This window comes from Cherax quadricarinatus, chromosome 5 (genome assembly GCF_038502225.1).
Source record: "Cherax quadricarinatus isolate ZL_2023a chromosome 5, ASM3850222v1, whole genome shotgun sequence".
Taxonomy (NCBI): Eukaryota; Metazoa; Arthropoda; class Malacostraca; order Decapoda; family Parastacidae; genus Cherax; species Cherax quadricarinatus.
In genome coordinates this window covers 6,459,301-6,486,261 of record NC_091296.1, presented here as the reverse complement: position 1 = coordinate 6,486,261, position 26,961 = coordinate 6,459,301, and the positions used below count along the sequence as shown (strand labels likewise).

Here is a 26,961-nt window from a genome sequence, read left to right as displayed (position 1 = left end):
TAACTTAGTGGTCCAGTGTGTTCCTAACTTAGTGGTCCAGTGTGGTCCTAACTTAGTGGTCCAATGTGGTCCTAACTTAATGGTCCAGTGTGGTCTTAACTTAGTGGTTCAGTGTGGTCCTAACTTAGTGGTCCAGTGTGGTCCTAACTTAGTGGTCCAGTGTGGTCCTAACTTAGTGGTCCAGTGTGGTCCTAACTTAGTGGTCCAGTGTGGTCTTAACGTGGTCAGTGGTCCAGTGTGGTTATAACTTGGCCTGGTTCAGTGTGGTCTGAGCGTGGTCAGTGGTCCTAATTTGATCAGTGGTCCTAACTTAATCAGTGGTCTTAAAGTGGTCCGTGGTCCTAACTTGATCAGTGGGCCTAACATGGTCAGTGGTCCTAACTTGATCAGTGGGCCTAACATGGTCAGTGGTCCTTACGTGGTCAGTGGTCCAGTGTGGTCTTAAAGTGGTCCGTGGTCCTAACTTGATCAGTGGGCCTAACATGGTCAGTGGTCCTAACTTGATCAGTGGTCCTAACATGGTCAGTGGTCCAGTGTGGTCCTAACATGGTCAGTGGTCCAGTGTGGTCCTAACTTGATCAGTGGTCCTAACATCGTCAGTGGTCCAGTGTGGTCCTAACGTGGTCAGTGGTCCAGTGTGGTCGTAACGTGGTCAGTGATCCAGTATGGTCCTAACATGGTCAGTGGTCCAGTGTGGCCCTAACAAGGTCAATGGTCCAGTGTGGTCATAACATGGTCAGTGGTCCAGTGTGGTCCTAACATGGTCAGTGATCCAGTATGGTCCTAACGTGATCAATGGTCCAGTGTGGTCCTAACGTGATCAGTGGTCCAGTGTGGTCCTAACATGGTCAGTGGTCCAGTGTGGTCCTAACATGGTCAGTGGTCCTTCATGGCCACTGTTTACAGTAACATTCCAGAAGTAACGAAGCAAATAGTTAACCATCATCTGCTCTCACCTGTGCCGCCTTAATTGGCTCGTTAAGCGCAGGTAAAACGAGTTAGGCTCTACTTGGACCACGTTGGACCAATGTACCTGGACCACTTTGGCCCGGTATACTTGGACCACGTACACATTAACCCTCTCTCTCTCTCTCTCTCTCTCTCTCTCTCTCTCTCTCTCTCTCTCTCTCTCTCTCTCTCTCTCTCTCTCTCTCTCTCTCTCTCTCTCTCTCTCTCTCCTGTCCACTGACAAACTCTTTTCACTCTCACTTTCTCTACCCTGCTCTCACTACATCAATACAGTATTATACAGTATTATACAGTATCATACAATACGTATTGTTGATCAATAAATCTTAAACAATTCAATGCACCGCAGTATTTTATGAGTTTTATTAAAGCGAGAGATCGCTATTTCCGGGTCGTATTTTTTCCAGTTCCCGGTACTTCCAGGTCATGGTATTTCCAGGTCACGGTGTTTCCAGGTCACGGTATTGCCTGGTCACGGTATTTCCAGGTCACGGTATTGCCTGGTCACGTTATCTCCAGGTCACGGTATTGCCTGGTCACGGTATTTCCAGGTCAAGTTATCTCCGGGTTGTGCTGTTTATGAGCCCCGTTATTACCAGGTTGTTTTTAATCGGTTCAGTCGTCATGACAATTAATGAAATTAACAGCCTGGTCAACTGTTTGTGTGTTTATTTGACAGACAGAACCATCAAGGTTTTTCTAAGCTCAAAGTTGCACTCTTGTGGGTGGGGAGGGAATTTACTCGAAATATTTCTGCGGCCAGAATTTAGAAGTTTGTTGTTAAGATTTATGGTGGAGAGACAAGTTGTGGCCAGGAACGGAAGTGTCGGGAGGGTAATGCTATGGATTGCGTCAGTGCCACTCAGGAGATGGTCAGTGCCACTCTGGAGATAGTGCTACTGAAGGTGGTCAGTGCCACTATGTAGATAGTGCCACTGGAGATGGTCAGTGCCGCTCTGGAGATAGTGCCACTCTGGACATGGCCAGTGCCACTCTGGAGCTTATCGGTGCCACTCAGGGGCAGGGGAGTGACCTCTAGGGTCGGGTAATGTATCCGGGGTGATGCCTGTAACCGAGTCTCTCTGTAGCAAGAGGTATAGACGGTTATTAAGACCTCTGTGAGTCTCTGTCACCACGCCCACAGTGCCTTCAGTCTCTGTCACCACGCCCGTGGCACCCACAGCCATCACTACGTCATCGTCAGAACCTTCCCGCCAGTAAGTTGACCCTTCCCACATGTGTCCTGCTTTACCACGCCCACGGGCGAGCAGGAACCCGCCCACCAGAAGGGCGATACCCACACAGGATGCCACGATACCCGCACCTACGACAGCTCCGTCACTCACCCGCCCATGACCAAGCCCCAGGGGCAGAGGTTGTCCAGGACTCAACCCATGACTGTTGTCGCCACGATAGATCCACAGGTCCTTGTTGTGGTCCAGTGTGACAGGTCTGTGACCCGAGTCCTCTCTCTGAGGGGTCCTGGAAGACCCTCTCTCATTCTTTTTAGCTTTCTTCAATATCTTTTTTATTCTTCTCTCCTCTGCTGTTTTCTGAACGTGTGCCTTGACAGGCAGTGTTGTGCTGGTGTGTCTAGCTGTCAGTGTGAGATTCTTGGGTGGCATTCTGTTGTGAATCACCCAGTATGGGTGTGTCTTGATGGATGCTCTGGACGTGGTTGCTGTTGCACCTGCTGTGGTTGCTGGAGTAGGCGTTGCTGTGGGAGCCATTCCTTTAGTTGCATTACCTTCCCTTGAGGTGGCTGAGAGCGCTGTCGCCAGAGCACTCGTTGTTCCAACACTGTTACCGTTGACACCAACGAGTTCTCTAAAGCCTTGGCTTGGTGCTTCCGTCATCACCTTCTCACTGGAAGCGCCTTCCTCCAGTGTAGAAATTTTGAAATAATTGCTATCAGGAGAAAGAGTGACGAGGCTAGCCAGTGAAGAGTTCGAGTCAGCCCCTTTAGCAGTATCCAGTGGGCCTCCTGCAGGAGTATACTGTGAGTACCTGGCTGTGTCATTAACCCACAACTCTGATTCACTGTCCTCCGCTGAACCCGTGTCGCTAACATTCTCCACTTTCACAAATGGAGTCCTCGTCCAGGATTGTAGCGTAGGGATGGCAGAGGCTAGTCTATGAGCAGGTGAGGTAGTCAGAGTAGCCAGGATGGTCGTACTATCGCTGGTGGTTGATGGTAGTTCACTACTGTTAAAGGCAGTGGAGGAGGGGAAGTCAGTGTCTTCCAGAAGCATCACAGGCTTGTACCCAAAAGAAGCAGGTGTTGAACATCTGTGGGAGAAACGAGACAACAAATGTACATATAAAATCATCTTAATAATAGATTATAGCAAGACGAGCAACACTCGGGTGTCTTTACCGGTCAGATATTTCTCCTGCTGAGCACGCCTCTTCAGTGCAAATAATGTATCTAAGTCACCTCTGTGTTTAGACTGAAGAAGCCTGCTAGGCAGCCGAGACGTATCGTTCAGGAAGGCCTCCAAGTGCTACACATGCGTCTTGCTCATCTACCTGTGAATACTGTCTACCGTTAATATAATGATTCAATATTATAACATTATCAACAGCTTGAATAATGTACAGGAGTACATTCAGCGAAGCTAGTATGATGTTCCCGTTCATTATTACATAGCTGATGTGTTCACATCTATGCTAAGATCAACTTCAGCATTAACTATACTAAGATAGGGATTACTATACTATACTAAGATAGGGATTACTGTACCATACTTGACAGGGATTACTATACTATACTATACTAAGATAGAGATTACTATAATATACTAAGATAGAGATTGCTATACTATACTAAGATAGAGATTACTATACTATACTAAGATAGGGATTACTGTACCATACTAAGATAGGGATTACTATACTATACTAAGATAAAGATTACCGTAAACACTGCCTACACACTCTCTGAGAAATACACTCCGCAGTGTATATATACATCATGGAATATCGTGGACTGTATGATTTGCTGGGTCTCTGGTGTGTATATATACTCACCTAGTTGTGGATGCAGGGGTCGAGTCACAGCTCTTGGCCCCGCCTCTTCACTGGTCGTGTGTGTGTGTGTGTCTTATAATAAACTTGAGACATTGATGGCTTCAGAGGCAGACATGTATGTCTCTTTTGGGAGGTGGAACTGATCAGCGTTACTGCGTTAAAGTTTACGTTGAGCTGACAACGAATTGGAGGAGAAACTGCCCGTCTGGGAGACTGTTGTGACACACACACACACACACACACACACACACACACACACACACACACACACACACACGAGAGAGAGACATGTTGTTACAGTTGTTGCATCTGTCACCGTTGCATCATGTGTATTAACCAACATTCATTCCCAATATGTATATACATACACATACACAATACACAAGTATTGTCTACGTGCTGAGCATTCTATTTCTGTACAACTGAATTACTGTGTTTAACTACATCACTTTCAATATTACGAGCGTGACCTATATATATATATATATATATATATATATATATATATATATATATATATATATATATATATATATATATATATATATATATATATATATATATATATATATATATATATATATATATATATATATATATATATATATACATGTGGAAAGTTAGTTATATTAGAAAATTAATTACTCTGACAGGTGGTTAATTGGTTAGTAATTTTGCTGTAAATGTGTTAAGTGGATCATCAGCTTAATAATAACAGTAATAATGATAATAATAATTATTATTATTATTATTATTATTATTATTATTATTATTATTATTATTATTATTATTATCATAGGAAAAAGGGAGATAGGTGTGATCTGAGGAAGAGGGGAGTGTGGGAGCTCCACTTGCCTGGATCAAGAGCACCACTGACCTGATGCTGTAGGACCTGTAGAAGTGGACAGGTGAGTGAGTCATCCAGTGCTTCATCCAGATGACCTGTGAGGACCTGCTGCAGTCCCAGGTGTTGCCACTCAGCTTAGCCACCTGTAGGGGTCACAACCTTCAGCAAGCTTACAGAGGTCAAGCTTGAGCAAGCTTACAGAGGTCAAGCTTGAACAAGTTTACAGAGGTCAACCTTGAGCAAGCTTACAGAGGTCAAGCTTGAGTAAGCTTACAGAGGTCAAGCTTGAGCAAGCTTACAGAGGTCAAGCTTGAACAAGTTTACAGAGGTCAACCTTGAGCAAGCTTACAGAGGTCAAGCTTGAGCAAGCTTACAGAGGTCAAGCTTGAGTAAGCTTACAGAGGTCAAGCTTTAGCAAGCTTACAGAGGTCAAGCTTACAGAGGTCAAGCTTGAGCAAGCTTACAGAGGTAAAGCTTGAGTAAGCTTACAGAGGTCAAGCTTACAGAGGTCAAGCTTCAGCAAACTTACAGAGGTCAAGCTTGAGCAAGCTTACAGAGGTCAAGCTTGAGCAAGCTTACAGAGGTAAAGCTTGAGTAAGCTTACAGAGGTCAAGCTTACAGAGGTCAAGCTTGACAAAGGTTCCAAAGGCTGCCAGTGTGAACTACCCAGAGAGTGGACGATTCACTCTGTGTAGAGCTTTATTAAGTTATCTTTCACTCTATGTAGAGCTTTATTAAGTCATCTTTCACTCTGTGTAGAGCTTTATTAAGTCATCTTTCACTCTGTGTAGAGCTTTATTAAGTCATCTTTCACTCTATGTAGAGCTTTATTAAGTCATCTTTCACTCTGTGTAGAGCTTTATTAAGTCATCTTTCACTTTATGTAGAGCTTTATTAAGTTATCTTTCACTCTATGTAGAGCTTTATTAAGTCATCTTTCACTCTGTGTAGAGCTTTATTAAGTCATCTTTCACTCTATGTAGAGCTTTATTAAGTCATCTTTCACTCTATGTAGAGCTTTATTAAGTCATCTTTCACTCTGTGTAGAGCTTTATTAAGTTATCTTTCACTCTATGTAGAGCTTTATTAAGTCATCTTTCACTCTGTGTAGAGCTTTATTAAGTCATCTTTCACTCTGTGTAGAGCTTTATTAAGTCATCTTTCACTCTGTGTAGAGCTTTATTAAGTCATCTTTCACTATGTAGAGCTTTATTAAGTCATCTTTCACTCTGTGTAGAGCTTTATTAAGTCATCTTTCACTCTATGTAGAGCTTTATTAAGTCATCTTTCACTCTGTGTAGAGCTTTATTAAGTCATCTTTCACTCTATGTAGAGCTTTATTAAGTCATCTTTCACTCTATGTAGAGCTTTATTAAGTCATCTTTCACTCTAGGTAGAGCTTTATTAAGTCATCTTTCACTCTGTGTAGAGCTTTATTAAGTTATCTTTCACTCTATGTAGAGCTTTATTAAGTCATCTTTCACTCTGTGTAGAGCTTTATTAAGTCATCTTTCACTCTGTGTAGAGCTTTATTAAGTCATCTTTCACTCTGTGTAGAGCTTTATTAAGTCATCTTTCACTCTGTGTAGAGCTTTATTAAGTCATCTTTCACTCTGTGTAGAGCTTTATTAAGTCATCTTTCACTCTATGTAGAGCTTTATTAAGTCATCTTTCACTCTGTGTAGAGCTTTATTAAGTCATCTTTCACTCTATGTAGAGCTTTATTAAGTCATCTTTCACTCTGTGTAGAGCTTTATTAAGTTATCTTTCACTCTATGTAGAGCTTTATTAAGTCATCTTTCACTCTGTGTAGAGCTTTATTAAGTCATCTTTCACTCTGTGTAGAGCTTTATTAAGTCATCTTTCACTCTGTGTAGAGCTTTATTAAGTCATCTTTCACTCTATGTAGAGCTTTATTAAGTCATCTTTCACTCTGTGTAGAGCTTTATTAAGTCATCTTTCACTCTGTAGAGCTTTATTAAGTCATCTTTCACCTAGTGTAGAGCTTTATTAAGTCATCTTTCACTCTGTGTAGAGCTTTATTAAGTCATCTTTCACTGTGTAGAGCTTTATTAAGTCATCTTTCACCTGTGTAGAGCTTTATTAAGTCATCTTTCACTCTATGTAGAGCTTTATTAAGTCATCTTTCACTCTGTGTAGAGCTTTATTAAGTCATCTTTCACTCTGTGTAGAGCTTTATTAAGTCATCTTTCACTCTGTGTAGAGCTTTATCAGATCATCTTTCACTCTGTGTAGAGCTTTATCAGATCATTGACTTGCTAAAGCTCTACACAGAGCGATTCACAATAAAAGATTGATCTAAAACAGTGAGAGAGAGAGAGAGAGAGAGAGAGAGAGAGAGGGAGAGAGAGAGAGAGAGAGAGAGAGAGAGAGAGAGAGAGAGAGAGAGAGAGAGAGAGAGAGAGAGAGAGAGAGAGAGAGAGAGAGAGAGAGAGAGAGAGAGAGAGAGAGAGAGAGAGAGAGAGAGAGAGAGAGAGAGAGAGAGAGAGAGAGAGAGAGAGAGAGAGAGAGAGAGAGAGAGAGAGAGAGAGAGAGAGAGAGAGAGAGAGAGAGAGAGAAAATCACGGGACAATTTTGACACCAAAATAGCTCTGAACTGGCTGTATAATTGATGGTATAATTGATGGTATAATTGATGGTATAATTGATGGTATAATTGATGGTACAATTGATAGTGTACGCTAATGCGTGCTTGAGTGTGTACACTGCTGCGTCTGTGTACACTGCTGCGTCTGTGTACACTGCTGCGTCTGTGTACACTGCTTGGTCTCTGTGCATTGCTGCGTCTGTGCACACTGCTGCGTCTGTGTACACTGCTGTGTCTGTGTACACTGCTGCGTCTGTGTACACTGCTGCGTCTGTGTACACTGCTGTGTCTGTGTACACTGCTGCGTCTGTGTACACTGCTGTGTCTGTGTACACTGCTTGGTCTCTGTGCATTGCTGCGTCTGTGTACACTGCTGTGTCTGTGTACACTGCTGTGTCTGTGTACACTGCTGCGTCTGTGTACACTGCTGTGTCTGTGTACACTGCTGTGTCTGTGTACACTGCTGCGTCTGTGTACACTGCTGTGTCTGTGTACACTGCTTGGTCTCTGTGCATTGCTGCGTCTGTGTACACTGCTGTGTCTGTGTACACTGCTGTGTCTGTGTACACTGCTGCGTCTGTGTACACTGCTGTGTCTGTGTACACTGCTGCGTCTGTGTACACTGCTGCGTCTGTGTACACTGCTGTGTCTGTGTACACTGCTGCGTCTGTGTACACTGCTGTGTCTGTGTACACTGCTGTGTCTGTGTACACTGCTGCGTCTGTGTACACTGCTGCGTCTGTGTACACTGCTGCGTCTGTGTACACTGCTGCGTCTGTGTACACTGCTGCGTCTGTGTACACTGCTTGGTCTCTGTGCATTGCTGCGTCTGTGCACACTGCTGCGTCTGTGTACACTGCTGTGTCTGTGTACACTGCTGCGTCTGTGTACACTGCTGCGTCTGTGTACACCTGCGTGTCTGTGTACACTGCTGCGTCTGTGCACACTGCTGTGTTTGTGCACCTGCTGTGTCTGTGTACACTGCTGCGTCTGTGTACACTGCTGCGTCTGTGTACACTCGCGTCTGTGTACACTGCCTGCGTCTGTGTACACGCCTGCGTCTGTGTACACTGCCTGCGTCTGTGTACACTGCTGCGTCTGTGTACACTGCTGCGTCTGTGTACACTGCTGTGTCTGTGTACACTGCTGCGTCTGTGTGCACTGCTGCGTCTGTGTACACTGCTGTGTCTGTGTACACTGCTGCGTCTGTGTACACTGCTGCGTCTGTGTACACTGCTGCGTCTGTGTACACTGCTGCGTCTGTGTACACTGCTGCGTCTGTGTACACTGCTTGGTCTCTGTGCATTGCTGCGTCTGTGCACACTGCTGCGTCTGTGTACACTGCTGTGTCTGTGTACACTGCTGCGTCTGTGTACACTGCTGCGTCTGTGTACACTGCTGTGTCTGTGTACACTGCTGTGTCTGTGTACACTGCTGCGTCTGTGTGCACTGCTGCGTCTGTGTACACTGCTGTGTCTGTGTACACTGCTGCGTCTGTGTACACTGCTGCGTCTGTGTACACTGCTGCGTCTGTGTACACTGCTGTCTGTGTACACTGCTGTGTCTGTGTACACTGCTGTGTCTGTGTACACTGCTGTGTCTGTGTACACTGCTGCGTCTGTGTACACTGCTGCGTCTGTGTACACTGCTGTCTGTGTACACTGCTGTGTCTGTGTACACTGCTGTGTCTGTGTACACTGCTGCGTCTGTGTACACTGCTGTGTCTGTGTACACTGCTGCGTCTGTGTACACTGCTGTGTGTACATTCAAGAATCATCACTTAGTAAACATTTCTCGCTCTGAGCTCACTGACCTCGCTGAGCTCACTGACCTCGCTGAGCTCACTGACCTCTCTCTGAGCTCACTGACCTCTCTCTGAGCTCACTGACCTCGCTGAGCTCACTGACCTCGCTGAGCTCATTGACCTCTCTCTGAGCTCACTGACCTCGCTGAGCTCATTGACCTCTCTCTGAGCTCACTGACCTCTCTCTGAGCTCACTGACCTCGCTGAGCTCACTGACCTCGCTGAGCTCATTGACCTCTCTCTGAGCTCACTGACCTCGCTGAGCTCATTGACCTCTCTCTGAGCTCACTGACCTCTCTCTGAGCTCACTGACCTCACTGAGCTCGCTGAGTAAATACCTTTTTCAACTGACTACCTGTAACAGTGGCAGGACCCTCGGCTCACAACTGAGGGGAACAGGGTTCGATTCCTAGATGGATTGAAAGAAGAGACAAAATCTCCCTTTTTGAGCACACAATAAGGAGCAATGCAGTAGGCCTACTGGCCTATGCAAGGCAGATCTAACTCACCCGTCCAAACCTATATTTAAGGCTACCCAAAGTTCTGGCCTAAGTGACCCTACCTGGCAGTTTGTTCCACTCATCTACAACTCCATTGCCAAAGCACTACTCATCAATAACATTTCTAACTCTAAGTTTCTATAATTTTAATACATTGTTGTGAGTTCTGTCTTGGTTATGTATTTTCAGCATTTTTATATCGTCTTTAATTATTTCTGGTTTCCTGTTTGGCACTTCAGTCATATTTGTTATAATTCTGCGTCTTACCTTTCCTAAGAAAGGTTTCTAATCCTTTATATGTTTAAAAGTACATTTATGACCATCCTGTAATATGGAGACCAAAACTGAGCAGTATAATCTAAACGAGGCTTTACCAACCATATATAAAGTCAAAGTAACCAAGAATTCTATTAGCTTTATTGTGTACACTTATGCACTTTTGTCTTGGCTTTAAATTTCTGTTAACTAGAACTCTTAAATCTTTTCAATTTTCACTTTGACTAAGATCTGTATTGTTCAGCTTATAAGTGCCATAATAACTTCCTTTTTATCTACGTTGAACTCTGTCCACCACTTCTCCGACTATATCATCAACTTATCCAGGTAATACTGTAGCCTTCTAGTGCCTACATCAAATTATTTAACGGTTTATTTAAGTGTCAACGACAAATTTACTCATGTCCCTCTTTAAACCCTCTCCTGAGATGTTTATATTAATTGTGAGCAACAAGGGACCCAACACTGACCCTTGTGGCACACCACTTGTAACTGCTACCCATTCTTTCTCCCCTTTAAATGCAAACTCGCTGTTGCCTGTCTTATGTAGCAGGAAAAAGGTGCCTGGGTGTTTAAAGTAGGTACCTGAGTGTTAGGAGGTAGGTACATGGGTGTTAGAAAGTAGGTACCTGGGTGCTAGCGAGTAAGTACCTGGGTGTTAGGAAGTAGGTACCTGAGTTTTAGGAAGTAGGTACCTGGGTATTAGGAAGTAGGTACCTGGGGTTTAGGAAGTAGGTACCTGGGTGTTGGGAGAGTGTTGCAGGCGGCATCCTGCGGGACGGGATGGTAGATAAATCTGGGCTTTGAAACTGGCTGAGGTTGGTAGATTTAGATCGCAAACCAAAACAAAAATATAGTTGATAGTTCCATGAGAAATTCGATTTTTCGCTCATATGACGCCTCCAAAATTGAATACAGATACAATAGCAGAAATACTCAAGAGGGAGACCCAGAGCATAACTCTACTGATGTAATTACATACACAGAAGATAGGACAGTAGGAGCATAGCTCTGCTGGCCTATCATTGCAATAATGATATATAGTACCTACTTGATGAGGAATTAGACAGCTGAGGGACTGATTACCTCATCTACTATGTATATCATCTCTAAAGTGAAGTGAAAAATCTACTGGTTGGCGAAGCATCTTCAACCAAAGATGCCTAGGTATTGCATGTGTGTGTGTGTGTGTGTGTGTAATTCCTCTCCTGGTGTGGCTACAAATATGTAATTACCTGTAGCTTGGGAAAGAATGCTGGGAAGTCTGGCCTGAGCGCTGAGAGGTCATTGTGCATGATGTTCAGTTCCCTGATGCCTCGGAGTGAGTGAAGCGTCCTGGTAGTGTTGACCAGACGAGCAACCAGCCTCGGGGACCCGTACATCTCCAGGATCTGCAAGCCCTTCAGCGGGTCGAAGAGTGTGTCTGGGATCTGCACCGATGATGAGTGAATGCGAGACATCTGCAAGACGCGCACAGACGTCAGTCCTGTCATGACGTCTGCGTCAAGGCTCAGAATAGGGTTCTGAGAGAGGTCTAGAGTCTCCAGACTTGCAAGTCGAGAGAATATTCGACCTGTTAAGTTAGTCAGGCGATTAGCTTGTAAATCGAGAGTTTTTAGGCTTGTTAGTTCGCAGAGGGAACACGGAGCGATGGTAGCGATGTGGTTACGCTGAAGGAACAACTGCTCCAGGTTAGACTGACCTCTGAAGTCCCCTTCATGAAGTGCGGTTATAAGGTTCTCCTCAATGTAGACGGCTCTGAGGGCAGGAGGGAGGGACAGAGGAATATTTTTAAGCTTGTTGCCATTAAGCCACAGGCGAGCCAAGTACTCATGGCGGCCGAGTGAATCTTCTTCAAGAACCTCCAGACTGTTGTCATCCAAAACGAGGAGTCCCAAGTATGGATATGAGTCCAGGTCGCCGCGATGTATCTCCCTGATGGAGTTCTTCGCCAGGCGGAGATCCCGAACAAACTGAGTGAGAGCTTGAGGCACTCTGCTGATGCCAATGTTAGAGACATCGATGTACTGCAGCCGTGAACCGAAGAAGTCCAGCGTAGCTAGAGACGCCAACGGGTTGTTGGAGAGGATGAGGTGGGCCAGACTAGTCAAGTGTTGGAACGCAGCCACTTCAACGGAGAATATTTTATTTGCGTCCAGGTTCACGTATTGGACTCGGTCCAGGCCCTGGAACGTGTCTTTGGTAAGACTGGTGAGGGCGTTGTCCCTCAAGTTGAGATGCTGGAGCGCTGGCAGGTGAGTGAACGGCTGCGTCAGGTTCGCCAGACGGTTGGCAGACAAATCTAGATGGCGCAGCGATCTTAGTCCGCGGAAAGAGTCCGGCCCGAGAATGACGAGTCTATTCTCCGAGAGGTCTAGCCGGTCCAGCTCTGCCATAGCAGCGAAGGCGTCATTATACAGCCTGGAAAGGTTACACTGGTTCAGTTGTAGCTCACGAAGGCCAGGAAGGTGATGAAGCTGCATAGTTCCCAGCTCGGGGACCAGGAAGCCTCGCAGCTCGACTCGGGTCAGACCAGAGGGTAGCATCGGTGGGGCCCACTGCCCGTCACCCACACATGTGGCGTACCCGGCCTGAGGCAACACAAGACACAACATTAGTCTGCAGGGCACAACTATTTTTTCTCTTCCACGCACACGAACACTAATACGGGACACACATACACACTGCTGTTCTGACTAAAAACTAACAAGTATTCTGAAACACAAATACATATGACTAACTTACAAAATTACGAACTGTTTATAATACTGACAAGTTTCTCATTTATAAACTATCTCTACTGACCAAACATATCGTCAATAAAGAGACCTAGGTGTTGAACATGTTTCTTACTCATCAAACTAAAAGGAGAATAGAAGTGAGAGATATAAATAATGTTTTGGTGTGAGAGACACTCACCTCCTCCTCACAGAAGCAAGAGGCTGGACACGGTGATGCTCCACTGTCCTCACCAGGATCACTGCGAACCTCCAGGCTTCCCTCTAGGCTCCCTTCACCTGCTAGCTCCTGAAAGACAACACCGTCCTGCTGCTGGTGTTGGGCAGGGACTGCGCCTAGCACCATACCCAGGGCCACCCATGCCACACACCACCATACAACCACCTGCAAGTATACACAGCTTAGTAAGTGACTGACTGAAACAGTGCCATGTGTTCAAGTATGACTCAACACCGAGGCAACTTATGGCACTGTTGTCTAAATAAATTGTTTAAGGCAACGGTGATAACAGTCACTCGCTTGAGAGAACTAGTCTGAGGGACTGACCGCCTGGTATCACAACTGAGGGACTGACCGCCTGGTATCACAACTGAGGGACTGACCGCCTGGTATCACAACTGAGGGACTGACCGCCTGGTATCACAACTGAGGGACTGACCGCCTGGTATCACAACTGAGGGACTGACCGCCTGGTATCACAACTGAGGGACTGACCGCCTGGTATCACAACTGAGGGACTGACCGCCTGGTATCACAACTGAGGGACTGACCGCCTGGTATCACAACTGGGGGACTGACCGCCTGGTATCACAACTGAGGGACTGACCGCCTGGTATCACAACTGAGGGACTGACCGCCTGGTATCACAACTGAGGGACTGACCGCCTGGTATCACAACTGAGGGACTGACCGCCTGGTATCACAACTGAGGGACTGACCGCCTGGTATCACAACTGAGGGACTGACCGCCTGGTATCACAACTGAGGGACTGACCGCCTGGTATCACAACTGAGAGGCTGACCGCCTGGTATCACAACTGAGGGACTGACCGCCTGGTATCACAACTGAGGGACTGACAACCTCCTATCACAACTGAGGGACAGACCGCCTGGTATCACAACTGAGAGGCTGACCACCTGCTATCACAACTGAGGGACTGACCACCTGCTATCACAACTGAGAGACTGACCGCCTGGTATCACAACTGAGGGACTGACCGCCTGGTATCACAACTGAGGGACTGACCGCCTGGTATCACAACTGAGGGACTGACCACCTGCTATCACAACTGAGAGACTGACCACCTGCAATCACAAATGAGGGACTGACCACCTGCTATCACAACTGAGGGACTGACCGCCTGGTATCACAACTGAGGGACTGACCACCTGTTATCACAACTGAGGGACTGACCACCTGCTATCACAACTGAGAGACTGACCACCTGCTATCACAACTGAGGGACTGACCACCTGCTATCACAATTGAGAGACTGACCACCTGCTATCACAACTGAGGGACTGACCACCTGCTATCATAACTGAGGGACTGACCGCCTGGTATCACAACTGAGGGACTGGCCACCTGCTATCACAACTGAGAGACTGATCACCTGCTATCACAACTGAGAGACTGACCACCTGCTATCACAACTGAGAGACTGACCACCTGCTATCACAACTGAGGGAGTGACCACCTGCTATCACAACTGAGAGACTGGCCACCTGCTATCACAACTGAGGGACTGGCCACCTGCTATCACAACTGAGGGAGTGACCACCTGCTATCACAACTGAGAGACTGGCCACCTGCTATCACAACTGAGGGAGTGACCACCTGCTATCACAACTGAGAGACTGGCCACCTGCTATCACAACTGAGGGAGTGACCACCTGCTATCACAACTGAGAGACTGGCCACCTGCTATCACAACTGAGAGACTGACCACCTGCTATCACAACTGAGAGACTGACCACCTGCTATCACAACTGAGAGACTGACCACCTGCTATCACAACTGAGAGACTGGCCACCTGCTATCACAACTGAGGGAGTGACCACCTGCTATCACAACTGAGAGACTGACCACCTGCTATCACAACTGAGAGACTGGCCACCTGCTATCACAACTGAGAGACTGGCCACCTGCTATCATAACTGAGGGAGTGACCACCTGCTATCACAACTGAAAGACTGGCCACCTGCTATCACAACTGAGGGACTGACCACCTGCTATCACAACTGAGAGACTGGCCACCTGCTATCACAACTGAGGGAGTGGCCACCTGCTATCACAACTGAGGGAGTGACCACCTGCTATCACAACTGAGGGAGTGGCCACCTGCTATCACAACTGAGGGACTGGCCACCTCAGAATTGTTCTTTCTACTGTTTCCTTCTGTCGTCTGTATTGGACTGAAGAAGCCTGCTACGCAGACGAATCGTTTAGTAATAAAGACACCGAAGTGTTAGACAAGTGTATTAATTATTAATTTGCCAGTATTAAACATCATCAATCATGTGACAGACTAAGGATCGGTGATGTAGAGGTTGTGTCTCCTCCCTCACAGACGTGAACCCAGGTTTAATTCCATTATAATTCTCTCTGATATTATTATTGCAACCACCAATTACACAGGTAACAACGGCGCCACTACCCACTGTATTGTGTACTAGATAGTGCATGACACCAAACCAGAGGTGCTGGAAAATGCCATTATATTTCTACGTTAACTGGCAGCCACAGGCTCGTTCTTGTCAGTCACAGGATTTATACATGTATAGGTCCAGTACATGTCTCAAAACACACACATGTAAAAATATATTTAAGTGAATAAATATTGTGAATAATGTATAAGGGTTCATCTTGTATGACGATCAAGGATTAGCGGCAGAGAGGTCGACCAAGATTTGAATGGATTGGATAATGGAGTTTAAAGTCTATCTGCGACACGAGGATCATTAAGTCTGCATAGCAGTTGTTCACCACCAGGCAAGATGACTTTAGTAACTTAAAATGGGAATTAAAGTAACTTGTCAGTGTATATACACAGAGGTATATACCTCTCAGTGTATATACACAGAGGTATATACCTCTCAGTGTATATACACTGAGGTATACACCTCTCACTGTATATACACTGAGGTATACACCTCTCAGTGTATATACACTGAGGTATACACCTCTTAGTGTATATACACTGAGGTATACACCTCTCAGTGTATACACACAAAGATACACTTCTCAATCATAGAGTTGTCAGGAAGTGGAATAACCTAGAAAGTGACGTAGTGGAGGCAGGAACCATACATAGTTTTAACACGAGGTTTGATAAACCCCATGGAGCAGTGAAGAGGTGGGGCCAGGAGCTATGAATCGACCTCTGCAACCACAAATAGGTGAGTACAAATAAGTGAGTACACACACTGTGACACGGCTCTCTGATACGACACTCAAATGTACAATTGACTACAAGACTGAAGACTGTCACTGTAACTTATAGTGGTGACAGTGAACAGTCTCCACTCTGATGTACTACTGCACTTCTGAGGTGCTGTACTCTTGTACTGATGTACTACTGCACTTCTGAGGTGCTGTACTCTTGTTCTGATGTACTACTGCACTTCTGAGGTGCTGTACTCTTGTACTGATGTACTACTGCACTTCTGAGGTGCTGTACTCTTGTACTGATGTACTACTGCACTTCTGAGGTGCTGTACTCTTGTACTGATGTACTACTGCACTTCTGAGGTGCTGTACTCTTGTACTGATGTACTACTGCACTTCTGAGGTGCTGTACTCTTGTACTGATGTACTACTGCACTTCTGAGGTGCTGTACTCTTGTACTGATGTACTACTGCACTTCTGAGGTGCTGTACTCTTGTACTGATGTACTACTGCACTTCTGACGTGCTGTACTCTTGTACTGATGTACTACTGCACTTCTGACGTGCTGTACTCTTGTACTGATGTACTACTGCACTTCTGACGTGCTGTACTCTTGTACTGATGTACTACTGCACTTCTGACGTGCTGTACTCTTGTACTGATGTACTACTGCACTTCTGACGTGCTGTACTCTTGTACTGATGTACTATTGTACCTACAAGTATGAAATTACACAAGTTTAATTATTAATAGGCAGTTAGAATCATAGACTGGAACATTACAGACAGATAGCAGAGCAGAGAATATTATAGACAGCAGAGCAGAGAATGTTACAGACAGCAGAGCAGAGAATGTTACAGACATCAGAGCAGAGAATGTTACAGACAGCAGAGCAGAGGATGTTACAGACAGCAGAGCAGAGGATGTTACAGACAGCAGAGCAGAGGATGTTACAGACAGACAGACAACACAGAAGAGAAACGATGTGTGTGTCTAACACCTGCGAGTAAGGCGTTGTAACATCAGGTGTCCGGATCAGTAACAACACCGGTGTCTGCTACCTGTTACCGCTTAACCTCCAATTACCTTCTTCAGTAGTATCTCTGGGAGTTTGTCAAGTAAGCGAAAACGAAGACAGAGCAAAAACAGACTGACTGAGGAGACCAGGCCCTCCTGGGCTTTCCAGATATATATTATAATGTACTCTCTCGCTTACGTTCCATGGAACACAATTGAAGGGATTTCAGACGCTCCCAGTAGTTCTTATGTTTGAAAGTATACCAGCAGTGAAAGTTCTCTATAAGTTTTTTTTTTTTTAAGCGAGTAGTCTGGCCTGCCTTGATGAAGTCCGTCTGTATACAGCAGTATTCCAGCCTGGAGAGAACGAGTGACTTTATTATCGTCTTGGGATCACCATCTCTTGTCTTGAAAGTTACAGTTATCCAGCCTATTGTTTTAATTGTGGTATCAATAGCAACACTGTTGTGATAAGTAAATATTATTTGAACGATCTGATTTCGTCCTGTACTCAGTTACAGTCTTTATTTCCTTCATTCTTCCATAGCGGAGCAACTGCAACTTGTCCTCGCTAAACTTCGTATTGTTGTCTGAGACCCAGTGAAAGACTTGAATTATATCTGCTTGAAAGTCTGCTGTGTCATGGAGGGACGCCACTCTCAGAGATTCTGGTGTTATCAGCAGAGAATGTTACAGTGCTGTGATTTATGCCCTTGTCCATGTCTAATATTAGAATGAAAACAGAAGTGGGGTTAGTACTGTGCCTTGAGGAACAGAACTTTTCACAGTGTCAGCCTCCGACTTCGCTCTATTTATTGCTGTTCTTTGACTTCTGTTTACATTTTATGCGCTGTCACCGTGGTCGCACTTGTAGAAGGCTTTCACAAAATCATTGTACACTACATCAGCATTAAGCTTACCTTCCAGGACCACGTAGCAATGATCTAACAGTTGTGAAAGGCAGGAACAACCTGCCCTAAACCCATACTGCCCGGGAGTGTACAACTGTTGTGATTCCATGTGACAGACATACATATTGCAGAGAACATAACACTATAACAAACAGAAAACTATAGACATGGAAACATCAGAGAATAGAAACATAAAAGGCACCACGGAGTAAACAAGAGACAGACAGACAGGAGATAGAAGAAAGATTAATGTTGTGAGCACTGCGGAGGAGAATTGCTCCTTTAGACAAGCAAATTAACGTCAAGTAACGAGGATAAAGTCTGAGATATTGTTTGAGATGACCTAATTGATTACCAGGAGACGGGAGAGAGAGAGAGAGAGAGAGAGCGAGAGAGAGAGAGAGAGAGAGAGAGAGAGAGAGAGAGAGAGAGAGAGAGAGAGAGAGAGAGAGAGAGAGAGAGAGAGAGAGAGAGAGAGAGAGAGAGAGAGAGAGAGAGAGAGAGAGAGAGAGAGAGAGAGAGAGGTTAAAACGGAGCAGTGCGGCAACAGATCTCGAGGAGGAGCAAGCGTGCCCAGGCTAACAGAATAAGAACAGACGATAACGGAATTAAGGGAGGCAGCCGGCCCTCTCAACTCATCTAGGAAGATTGTCAGCCATAGGCAAGACTGCCAGACAGAGATCTTAGCTATAGGGAAGATGCCATCTCAGCCATAGGGAACACTACCATCTCAGCCATAGGGAACACTACCATCTCAGCCATAGGGAACACTACCACACATGCATCTCAGCCATAGGGAAGACTGCCAGACAGCCATCTTAGCCATATACAGGAAGAGAGAGAGAGAGAGAGAAAGAGAAATACTCCGTAGCTCGTTTGCTAGAGCACTCATCTCACACACTGAGGCCTGTGGTTCGATCCCCGGTACGGGTGGTAACATTAGGACGTGTTTCCTTAAGACACCTGCTGTCCATGTTCACCTATCAGTACAACAGGTACCTGGGTGTTAGTGGACTGGTGTGGGTCGCATCCTGGGGACAAAATTGACATAATTTGCGGGAAATGCTCTGCATAACAAGCGGCTTTCTATATAGTAGTATGTCACTGATGGTCAGTATACCTTGTATATGTACTGGTAGAAAGAAAGATATTAATATTATTATTATTATTATTATTATTATTATTATTATTATTATTATTATTATTATTATTATTATTTATTATTATTATTATCCACTTCTGAAAGACCAACCAGCCCAGTGTTATGTTCAGCCTCTGAACGTGATGATTGACCTGGTACCACCAGCCCAGTGTTATGTTCAGCCTCTGAACGTCAGGACTGACCTGGTACCACCAGCCCAGTGTTATGTTCAGCCTCTGAACGTGATGATTGACCTGGTACCACCAGCCCAGTGTTATGTTCAGCCTCTGAACGTCAGGACTGACCTGGTACCACCAGCCCAGTGTTATGTTCAGCCTCTGAACGTGATGATTGACCTGGTACCACCAGCCCAGTGTTATGTTCAGCCTCTGAACGTGATGATTGACCTGGTACCACCAGCCCAGTGTTATGTTCAGCCTCTGAACGTGATGATTGACCTGGTACCACCAGCCCAGTGTTATGTTCAGCCTCTGAACGTGATGATTGACCTGGTACCACCAGCCCAGTGTTATGTTCAGCCTCTGAACGTCAGGACTGACCTGGTACCACCAGCCCAGTGTTATGTTCAGCCTCTGAACGTGATGATTGACCTGGTACCACCAGCCCAGTGTTATGTTCAGCCTCTGAACGTCAGGACTGACCTGGTACCACCAGCCCAGTGTTATGTTCAGCCTCTGAACGTGATGATTGACCTGGTACCACCAGCCCAGTGTTATGTTCAGCCTCTGAACGTCAGGACTGACCTGGTACCACCAGCCCAGTGTTATGTTCAGCCTCTGAACGTCAGGACTGACCTGGTACCACCAGCCCAGTGTTATGTTCAGCCTCTGAACGTGATGATTGACCTGGTACCACCAGCCCAGTGTTATGTTCAGCCTCTGAACGTGATGATTGACCTGGTACCACCAGCCCAGTGTTATGTTCAGCCTCTGAACGTCAGGACTGACCTGGTACCACCAGCCCAGTGTTATGTTCAGCCTCTGAACGTCAGGACTGACCTGGTACCACCAGCCCAGTGTTATGTTCAGCCTCTGAACGTGATGATTGACCTGGTACCACCAGCCCAGTGTTATGTTCAGCCTCTGAACGTCAGGACTGACCTGGTACCACCAGCCCAGTGTTATGTTCAGCCTCTGAACGTCAGGACTGACCTGGTACCACCAGCCCAGTGTTATGTTCAGCCTCTGAACGTGATGATTGACCTGGTACCACCAGCCCAGTGTTATGTTCAGCCTCTGAACGTCAGGACTGACCTGGTACCACCAGCCCAGTGTTATGTTCAGCCTCTGAACGTCAGGACTGACCTGGTACCACCAGCCCAGTGTTATGTTCAGCCTCTGAACGTGATGATTGACCTGGTACCACCAGCCCAGTGTTATGTTCAGCCTCTGAACGTGATGATTGACCTGGTACCACCAGCCCAGTGTTATGTTCAGCCTCTGAACGTCAGGACTGACCTGGTACCACCAGCCCAGTGTTATGTTCAGCCTCTGAACGTCAGGACTGACCTGGTACCACCAGCCCAGTGTTATGTTCAGCCTCTGAACGTCAGGACTGACCTGGTACCACCAGCCCAGTGTTATGTTCAGCCTCTGAACGTCAGGACTGACCTGGTACCACCAGCCCAGTGTTATGTTCAGCTTCTGAACGTCAGGACTGACCTGGTACCACCAGCCCAGTGTTATGTTCAGTCTCTGAACGTCAGGACTGACCTGGTACCACCAGCCCAGTGTTATGTTCAGCCTCTGAACGTTAGGACTGACCTGGTACCACCAGCCCAGTGTTATGTTCAGCCTCTGAACGTCAGGACTGACCTGGTACCACCAGCCCAGTGTTATGTTCAGCCTCTGAACGTCAGGACTGACCTGGTACCACCAGCCCAGTGTTATGTTCAGCCTCTGAATGTCAGGACTGACCTGGTACCACCAGCCCAGTGTTATGTTCAGCCTCTGAACGTCAGGACTGACCTGGTACCACCAGCCCAGTGTTATGTTCAGCCTCTGAATGTCAGGACTGACCTGGTACCACCAGCCCAGTGTTATGTTCAGCCTCTGAACGTTAGGACTGACCTGGTACCACCAGCCCAGTGTTATGTTCAGCCTCTGAACGTCAGGACTGACCTGGTACCACCAGCCCAGTGTTATGTTCAGCCTCTGAACGTCAGGACTGACCTGGTACCACCAGCCCAGTGTTATGTTCAGCTTCTGAACGTCAGGACTGACCTGGTACCACCAGCCCAGTGTTATGTTCAGCCTCTTAACGTCAGGACTGACCTGGTACCACCAGCCCAGTGTTATGTTCAGCCTCTGAACGTCAGGACTGACCTGGTACCACCAGCCCAGTGTTATGTTCAGCTTCTGAACGTCAGGACTGACCTGGTACCACCAGCCCAGTGTTATGTTCAGCCTCTGAACGTCAGGACTGACCTGGTACCACCAGCCCAGTGTTATGTTCAGCCTCTGAACGTCAGGACTGACCTGGTACCACCAGCCCAGTGTTATGTTCAGCCTCTGAACGTGATGATTGACCTGGTACCACCAGCCCAGTGTTATGTTCAGCCTCTGAACGTGATGATTGACCTGGTACCACCAGCCCAGTGTCATGTTCAGCCTCTGAACGTGATGAATGACCTGGTACCACCAGCCCAGTGTCATGTTCAGCCTCTGAACGTGATGACTGACCTGGTACCACCAGCCCAGTGTCATGTTCAGCCTCTGAACGTGATGACTGACCTGGTACCACCAGCCCAGTGTCATGTTCAGCCTCTGAACGTGATGACTGACCTGGTACCACCAGCCCAGTGTTATGTTCAGCCTCTGAACGTCAGGACTGACCTGGTACCACCAGCCCAGTGTTATGTTCAGCCTCTGAACGTGATGATTGACCTGGTACCACCAGCCCAGTGTTATGTTCAGCCTCTGAACGTGATGATTGACCTGGTACCACCAGCCCAGTGTCATGTTCAGTCTCTGAACGTGATGATTGACCTGGTACCACCAGCCCAGTGTCATGTTCAGCCTCTGAACGTGATGACTGACCTGGTACCACCAGCCCAGTGTTATGTTCAGCCTCTGAACGTGATGACTGACCTGGTACCACCAGCCCAGTGTTATGTTCAGCCTCTGAACGTCAGGACTGAGTGTTTCCTCTGGTAAACCGATGTTTATTGTTGTGTTTAAATGTTTGTTGTGTGTGATCAATGTTCAGTTTACTCACCTAATTGTACTCACCTAATTGCACTTACCAAATTGTGGTTGCAGGGGTCGAGACTCAGCTCTTGGCCCCGCCTCTTCACTGGTCGCTACTAGGTTCTCTCTCTGCTCCATGAGCTTTATCATTCCTCGTCTTAAAGCTATGTATGGTTCCTGCCTCCAATAAATCACTTGCTAGGTTATTCCACTTCCTGACGACTCTGTGACTGAAGAAATACTTCCTAACATCCCTTTGACTCATCTGAGTCTTCAGCTTCCAATTGTGACCCCTTGTTTCTGTGTCCCATCTTTGGAACATCCTGTCTTTGTTCACCTTATCTATTCCACGCAGTATTTTGTATGTCGTTATCATGTCTCCTGTCCTCCAGTGTCGTTAGGTCGATTTCGCTTAACCTTTCTTCGTAGGACATTCTCCTGAGCTCCGGAACTAGCCTTGTTGCAAACCTTTGCACTTTCTCCAATTTATTGACGTGTTTACCAGGTGTGGGTTCCAGACCGGTGCTGCATACTCCAGTATGGGCCTGACGTACACAGTGTACAGTGTATTGAACGATTCCTTACTAAGGTATCGGAATGCTGTTCTCAGGTGTGATCAATGTTCTGTGTGATCAATATTCAGTGTGATCAGTGTTCAATGTGATCAATGTTCATTGTCATCAATGTTCAGTGTGATCAATGTTCTTTGTGATAAATGTTTAGTTTGATCAATGTTTTGTGTGATCAGTGTTCACTGTGATCAATGCTCAGTGTGATCAATGTTCTGTGTGATCAATGTTCAGTGTGATCAGTGTTCAATGTGATCAATGTTCAGTATGATCAGTGTTCAATGTGATCAATGTTCAGTGTGATCAGTGTTCAATGTAATCAGTGTTCAGTGTGATCAGTGTTCAATGTAATCAGTGTTCAGTGTTCAATGTAATCAGTGTTCAGTGTGATCAGTGTTCAATGTAATCAGTGTTCAGTGTTCAATGTAATCAGTGTTCAGTGTGATCTGTGTTCAGTGTAATCAGTGTTCAGTGTGATCAATGTTCAGTGTGATCAGTGTTCAGTGTGATCAGTGTTCAATGTAATCAGTGTTCAGTGTGATCAATGTTCAGTGTGATCAGTGTTCAATGTAATCAGTGATCAGTGTCATCAGTGTTCAATGTAATCAGTGTTCAGTGTGATCAGTGTTCAATGTAATCAGTGTTCAGTGTGACCAGTGTTCAATGTAATCAGTGTTCAGTGTGATCAGTGTTCAGTGTGATCAGTGTTCAATGTAATCAGTGATCAGTGTCATCAGTGTTCAATGTAATCAGTGTTCAGTGTGATCAGTGTTCAATGTAATCAGTGTTCAGTGTGACCAGTGTTCAATGTAATCAGTGTTCAATCTGATCAGTGTTCAATGTAATCAGTGTTCAGTGTTCAATGTAATCAGTGTTCAGTGTGATCAGTGTTCAGTGTGATCAATGTTCAGTGTAATCAGTGTTCAATGTAATCAGTGTTCAGTGTGATCAATGTTCAGTGTGATCAGTGTTCAGTGTGATCAGTGTTCAATGTAATCAGTGTTCAGTGTGATCAATGTTCAGTGTGATCAATGTTCAGTGTGATCAATGTTCAATGTAATCAGTGTTCAGTGTGATCAATGTTCAATGTAATCAGTGTTCAGTGTGATCAATGTTCAATGTAATCAGTGTTCAGTGTGATCAATGTTCAGTGTGATCAATGTTCAGTGTGATCAATGTTCAGTGTGATCAGTGTTCAATGTAATCAATGTTCAGTGTGATCAATGTTCAGTGTGATCAATGTTCAGTGTGATCAATGTTCAATGTGATCAATGTTCAGTGTGATCAATGTTCAGTGTGATCAATGTTCAGTGTGATCAATGTTCAATGTGATCAATGTTCAGTGTGATCAATGTTCAATGTGATCAATGTTCAGTGTGATCAATGTTCAGTGTGATCAATGTTCAATGTGATCAATGTTCAGTGTGATCAATGTTCAGTGTGATCAATGTTCAGTGTGATCAATGTTCAGTGTGATCAATGTTCAGTGTGATCAGTGTTCAGTGTGATCAATGTTCAGTGTGATCAGTGTTCAGTGTGATCAATGTTCAGTGTGATCAGTGTTCAGTGTGATCAATGTTCAGTGTGATCAATGTTCAGTGTGATCAATGTTCAGTGTGATCAATGTTCAGTGTGATCAATGTTCAGTGTGATCAGTGTTCAGTGTGATCAGTGTTCAGTGTGATCAGTGTTCAGTGTGATCAATGTTCAGTGTGATCAATGTTCAGTGTGATCAATGTTCAGTGTGATCAGTGTTCAGTGTGATCAGTGTTCAGTGTGATCAGTGTTCAGTGTGATCAGTGTTCAGTGTGATCAATGTTCAGTGTGATCAATGTTCAGTGTGATCAATGTTCAGTGTGATCAATGTTCAGTGTGATCAATGTTCAGTGTGATCAGTGTTCAGTGTGATCAGTGTTCAGTGTGATCAATGTTCAGTGTGATCAATGTTCAGTGTGATCAATGTTCAGTGTGATCAATGTTCAGTGTGATCAATGTTCAGTGTGATCAGTGTTCAGTGTGATCAGTGTTCAGTGTGATCAATGTTCAGTGTGATCAATGTTCAGTGTGATCAATGTTCAGTGTGATCAGTGTTCAGTGTGATCAATGTTCAGTGTGATCAATGTTCAGTGTGATCAGTGTTCAGTGTGATCAGTGTTCAGTGTGATCAATGTTCAGTGTGATCAGTGTTCAGTGTGATCAGTGTTCAGTGTGATCAGTGTTCAGTGTGATCAATGTTCAGTGTGATCAATGTTCAGTGTGATCAGTGTTCAGTGTGATCAATGTTACAACTATCGTGTCATCACAGGAAACACTGAAGGATGTTACTGATGCTGTGACTGGGTTAAAATAATTGTTAATATAATGGGTAATTAATTGAGAGTCATTGTTAGTGCAGCTGTGGCAGGTTAACATTATCACTGTCACTCAACTTACTGCTTGTGGCACAGTGCCAAGAAAGGGCACAAAGGGGGGGGGGCGGGTGAAATGTTCTGTTTACCCCTATTGTGGTGGTTGTGGTGGTTGTTGTGGTAGTTCTGGTGGTTGTAGTGGTGGTTGTCGTGGTAGTGGTAGTGGTGGTGGTGGTGATAACACTGAACCAACAGAACAGTGACAACACTGAACCAACACGACAGTGACAACACTGAATGAACACGACAGTGACAACACTGAACCAACACGACAGTGACAACACTGAACCAACACGACAGTGACAACACTGAATGAACACGACAGTGACAACACTGAACCAACAGAACAGTGACAACACTGAACCAACACGACAATGACAACATTGAACCAATACGACAGTGACAACACTGAACCAACACGACAGTGACAACATTGAACCAATACGACAGTGACAACACTGAACCAACACGACAGTGACAACATTGAACCAATACGACAGTGACAACACTGAACCAACACGACAGTGACAACATTGAACCAATACGACAGTGACAACACTGAACCAACACGACAGTGACAACATTGAACCAATACGACAGTGACAACACTGAACCAACACGACAGTGACAACATTGAACCAATACGACAGTGACAACACTGAACCAACACGACAGTGACAACATTGAACCAATACGACAGTGACAACACTGAACCAACACGACAGTGACAACATTGAACCAATACGACAGTGACAACACTGAACCAACACGACAGTGACAACATTGAACCAATACGACAGTGACAACACTGAACCAACACGACAGTGACAACATTGAACCAATACGACAGTGACAACACTGAACCAACACGACAGTGACAACATTGAACCAATACGACAGTGACAACACTGAACCAACACGACAGTGACAACATTGAACCAATACGACAGTGACAACACTGAACCAACACGACAGTGACAACATTGAACCAATACGACAGTGACAACACTGAACCAACACGACAATGACAACATTGAACCAATACGACAGTGACAACACTGAACCAACACGACAATGACAACATTGAACCAATACGACAGTGACAACACTGAACCAACACTACAATGACAACATTGAACCAATACGACAGTGACAACACTGAACCAACACTACAATGACAACATTGAACCAATACGACAGTGACAACACTGAACCAACACTACAGTGACAACACTGAACCAACACTACAGTGACAACACTGAACCAACACTACAATGACAACATTGAACCAATACGACAGTGACAACACTGAACCAACACGACAATGACAACATTGAACCAATACGACAGTGACAACACTGAACCAACACTACAATGACAACATTGAACCAATACGACAGTGACAACACTGAACCAACACTACAGTGACAACACTGAACCAACACTACAGTGACAACACTGAACCAACACGACAATGACAACACTGAACCAACACTACAGTGACAACACTGAACCAACACTACAATGACAACATTGAACCAATA

The 26,961-nt window shown here is 45.5% G+C and overlaps 1 protein-coding gene across 1 annotated transcript in view; it reads right to left on the bottom strand.

Annotated features, from left to right (window-relative positions):
* Positions 1–1,687: 1,687 nt before the first annotated feature.
* The window catches only part of LOC128684971 (uncharacterized), a 39,436-nt gene continuing 14,162 nt past the window's right edge, over positions 1,688–26,961 (bottom strand). The window contains exons 2-5 of the mRNA XM_053771380.2: positions 12,954–13,157; positions 11,270–12,625; positions 4,877–4,989; positions 1,688–3,258 (exon numbers count right to left, since the gene is read on the bottom strand). Coding sequence (XP_053627355.1) covers positions 1,971–3,258; positions 4,877–4,989; positions 11,270–12,625; positions 12,954–13,157 — 2,961 coding nt within the window. The 3' untranslated portion in view covers positions 1,688–1,970. The remainder of the gene's footprint in view (positions 3,259–4,876; positions 4,990–11,269; positions 12,626–12,953; positions 13,158–26,961) is intronic.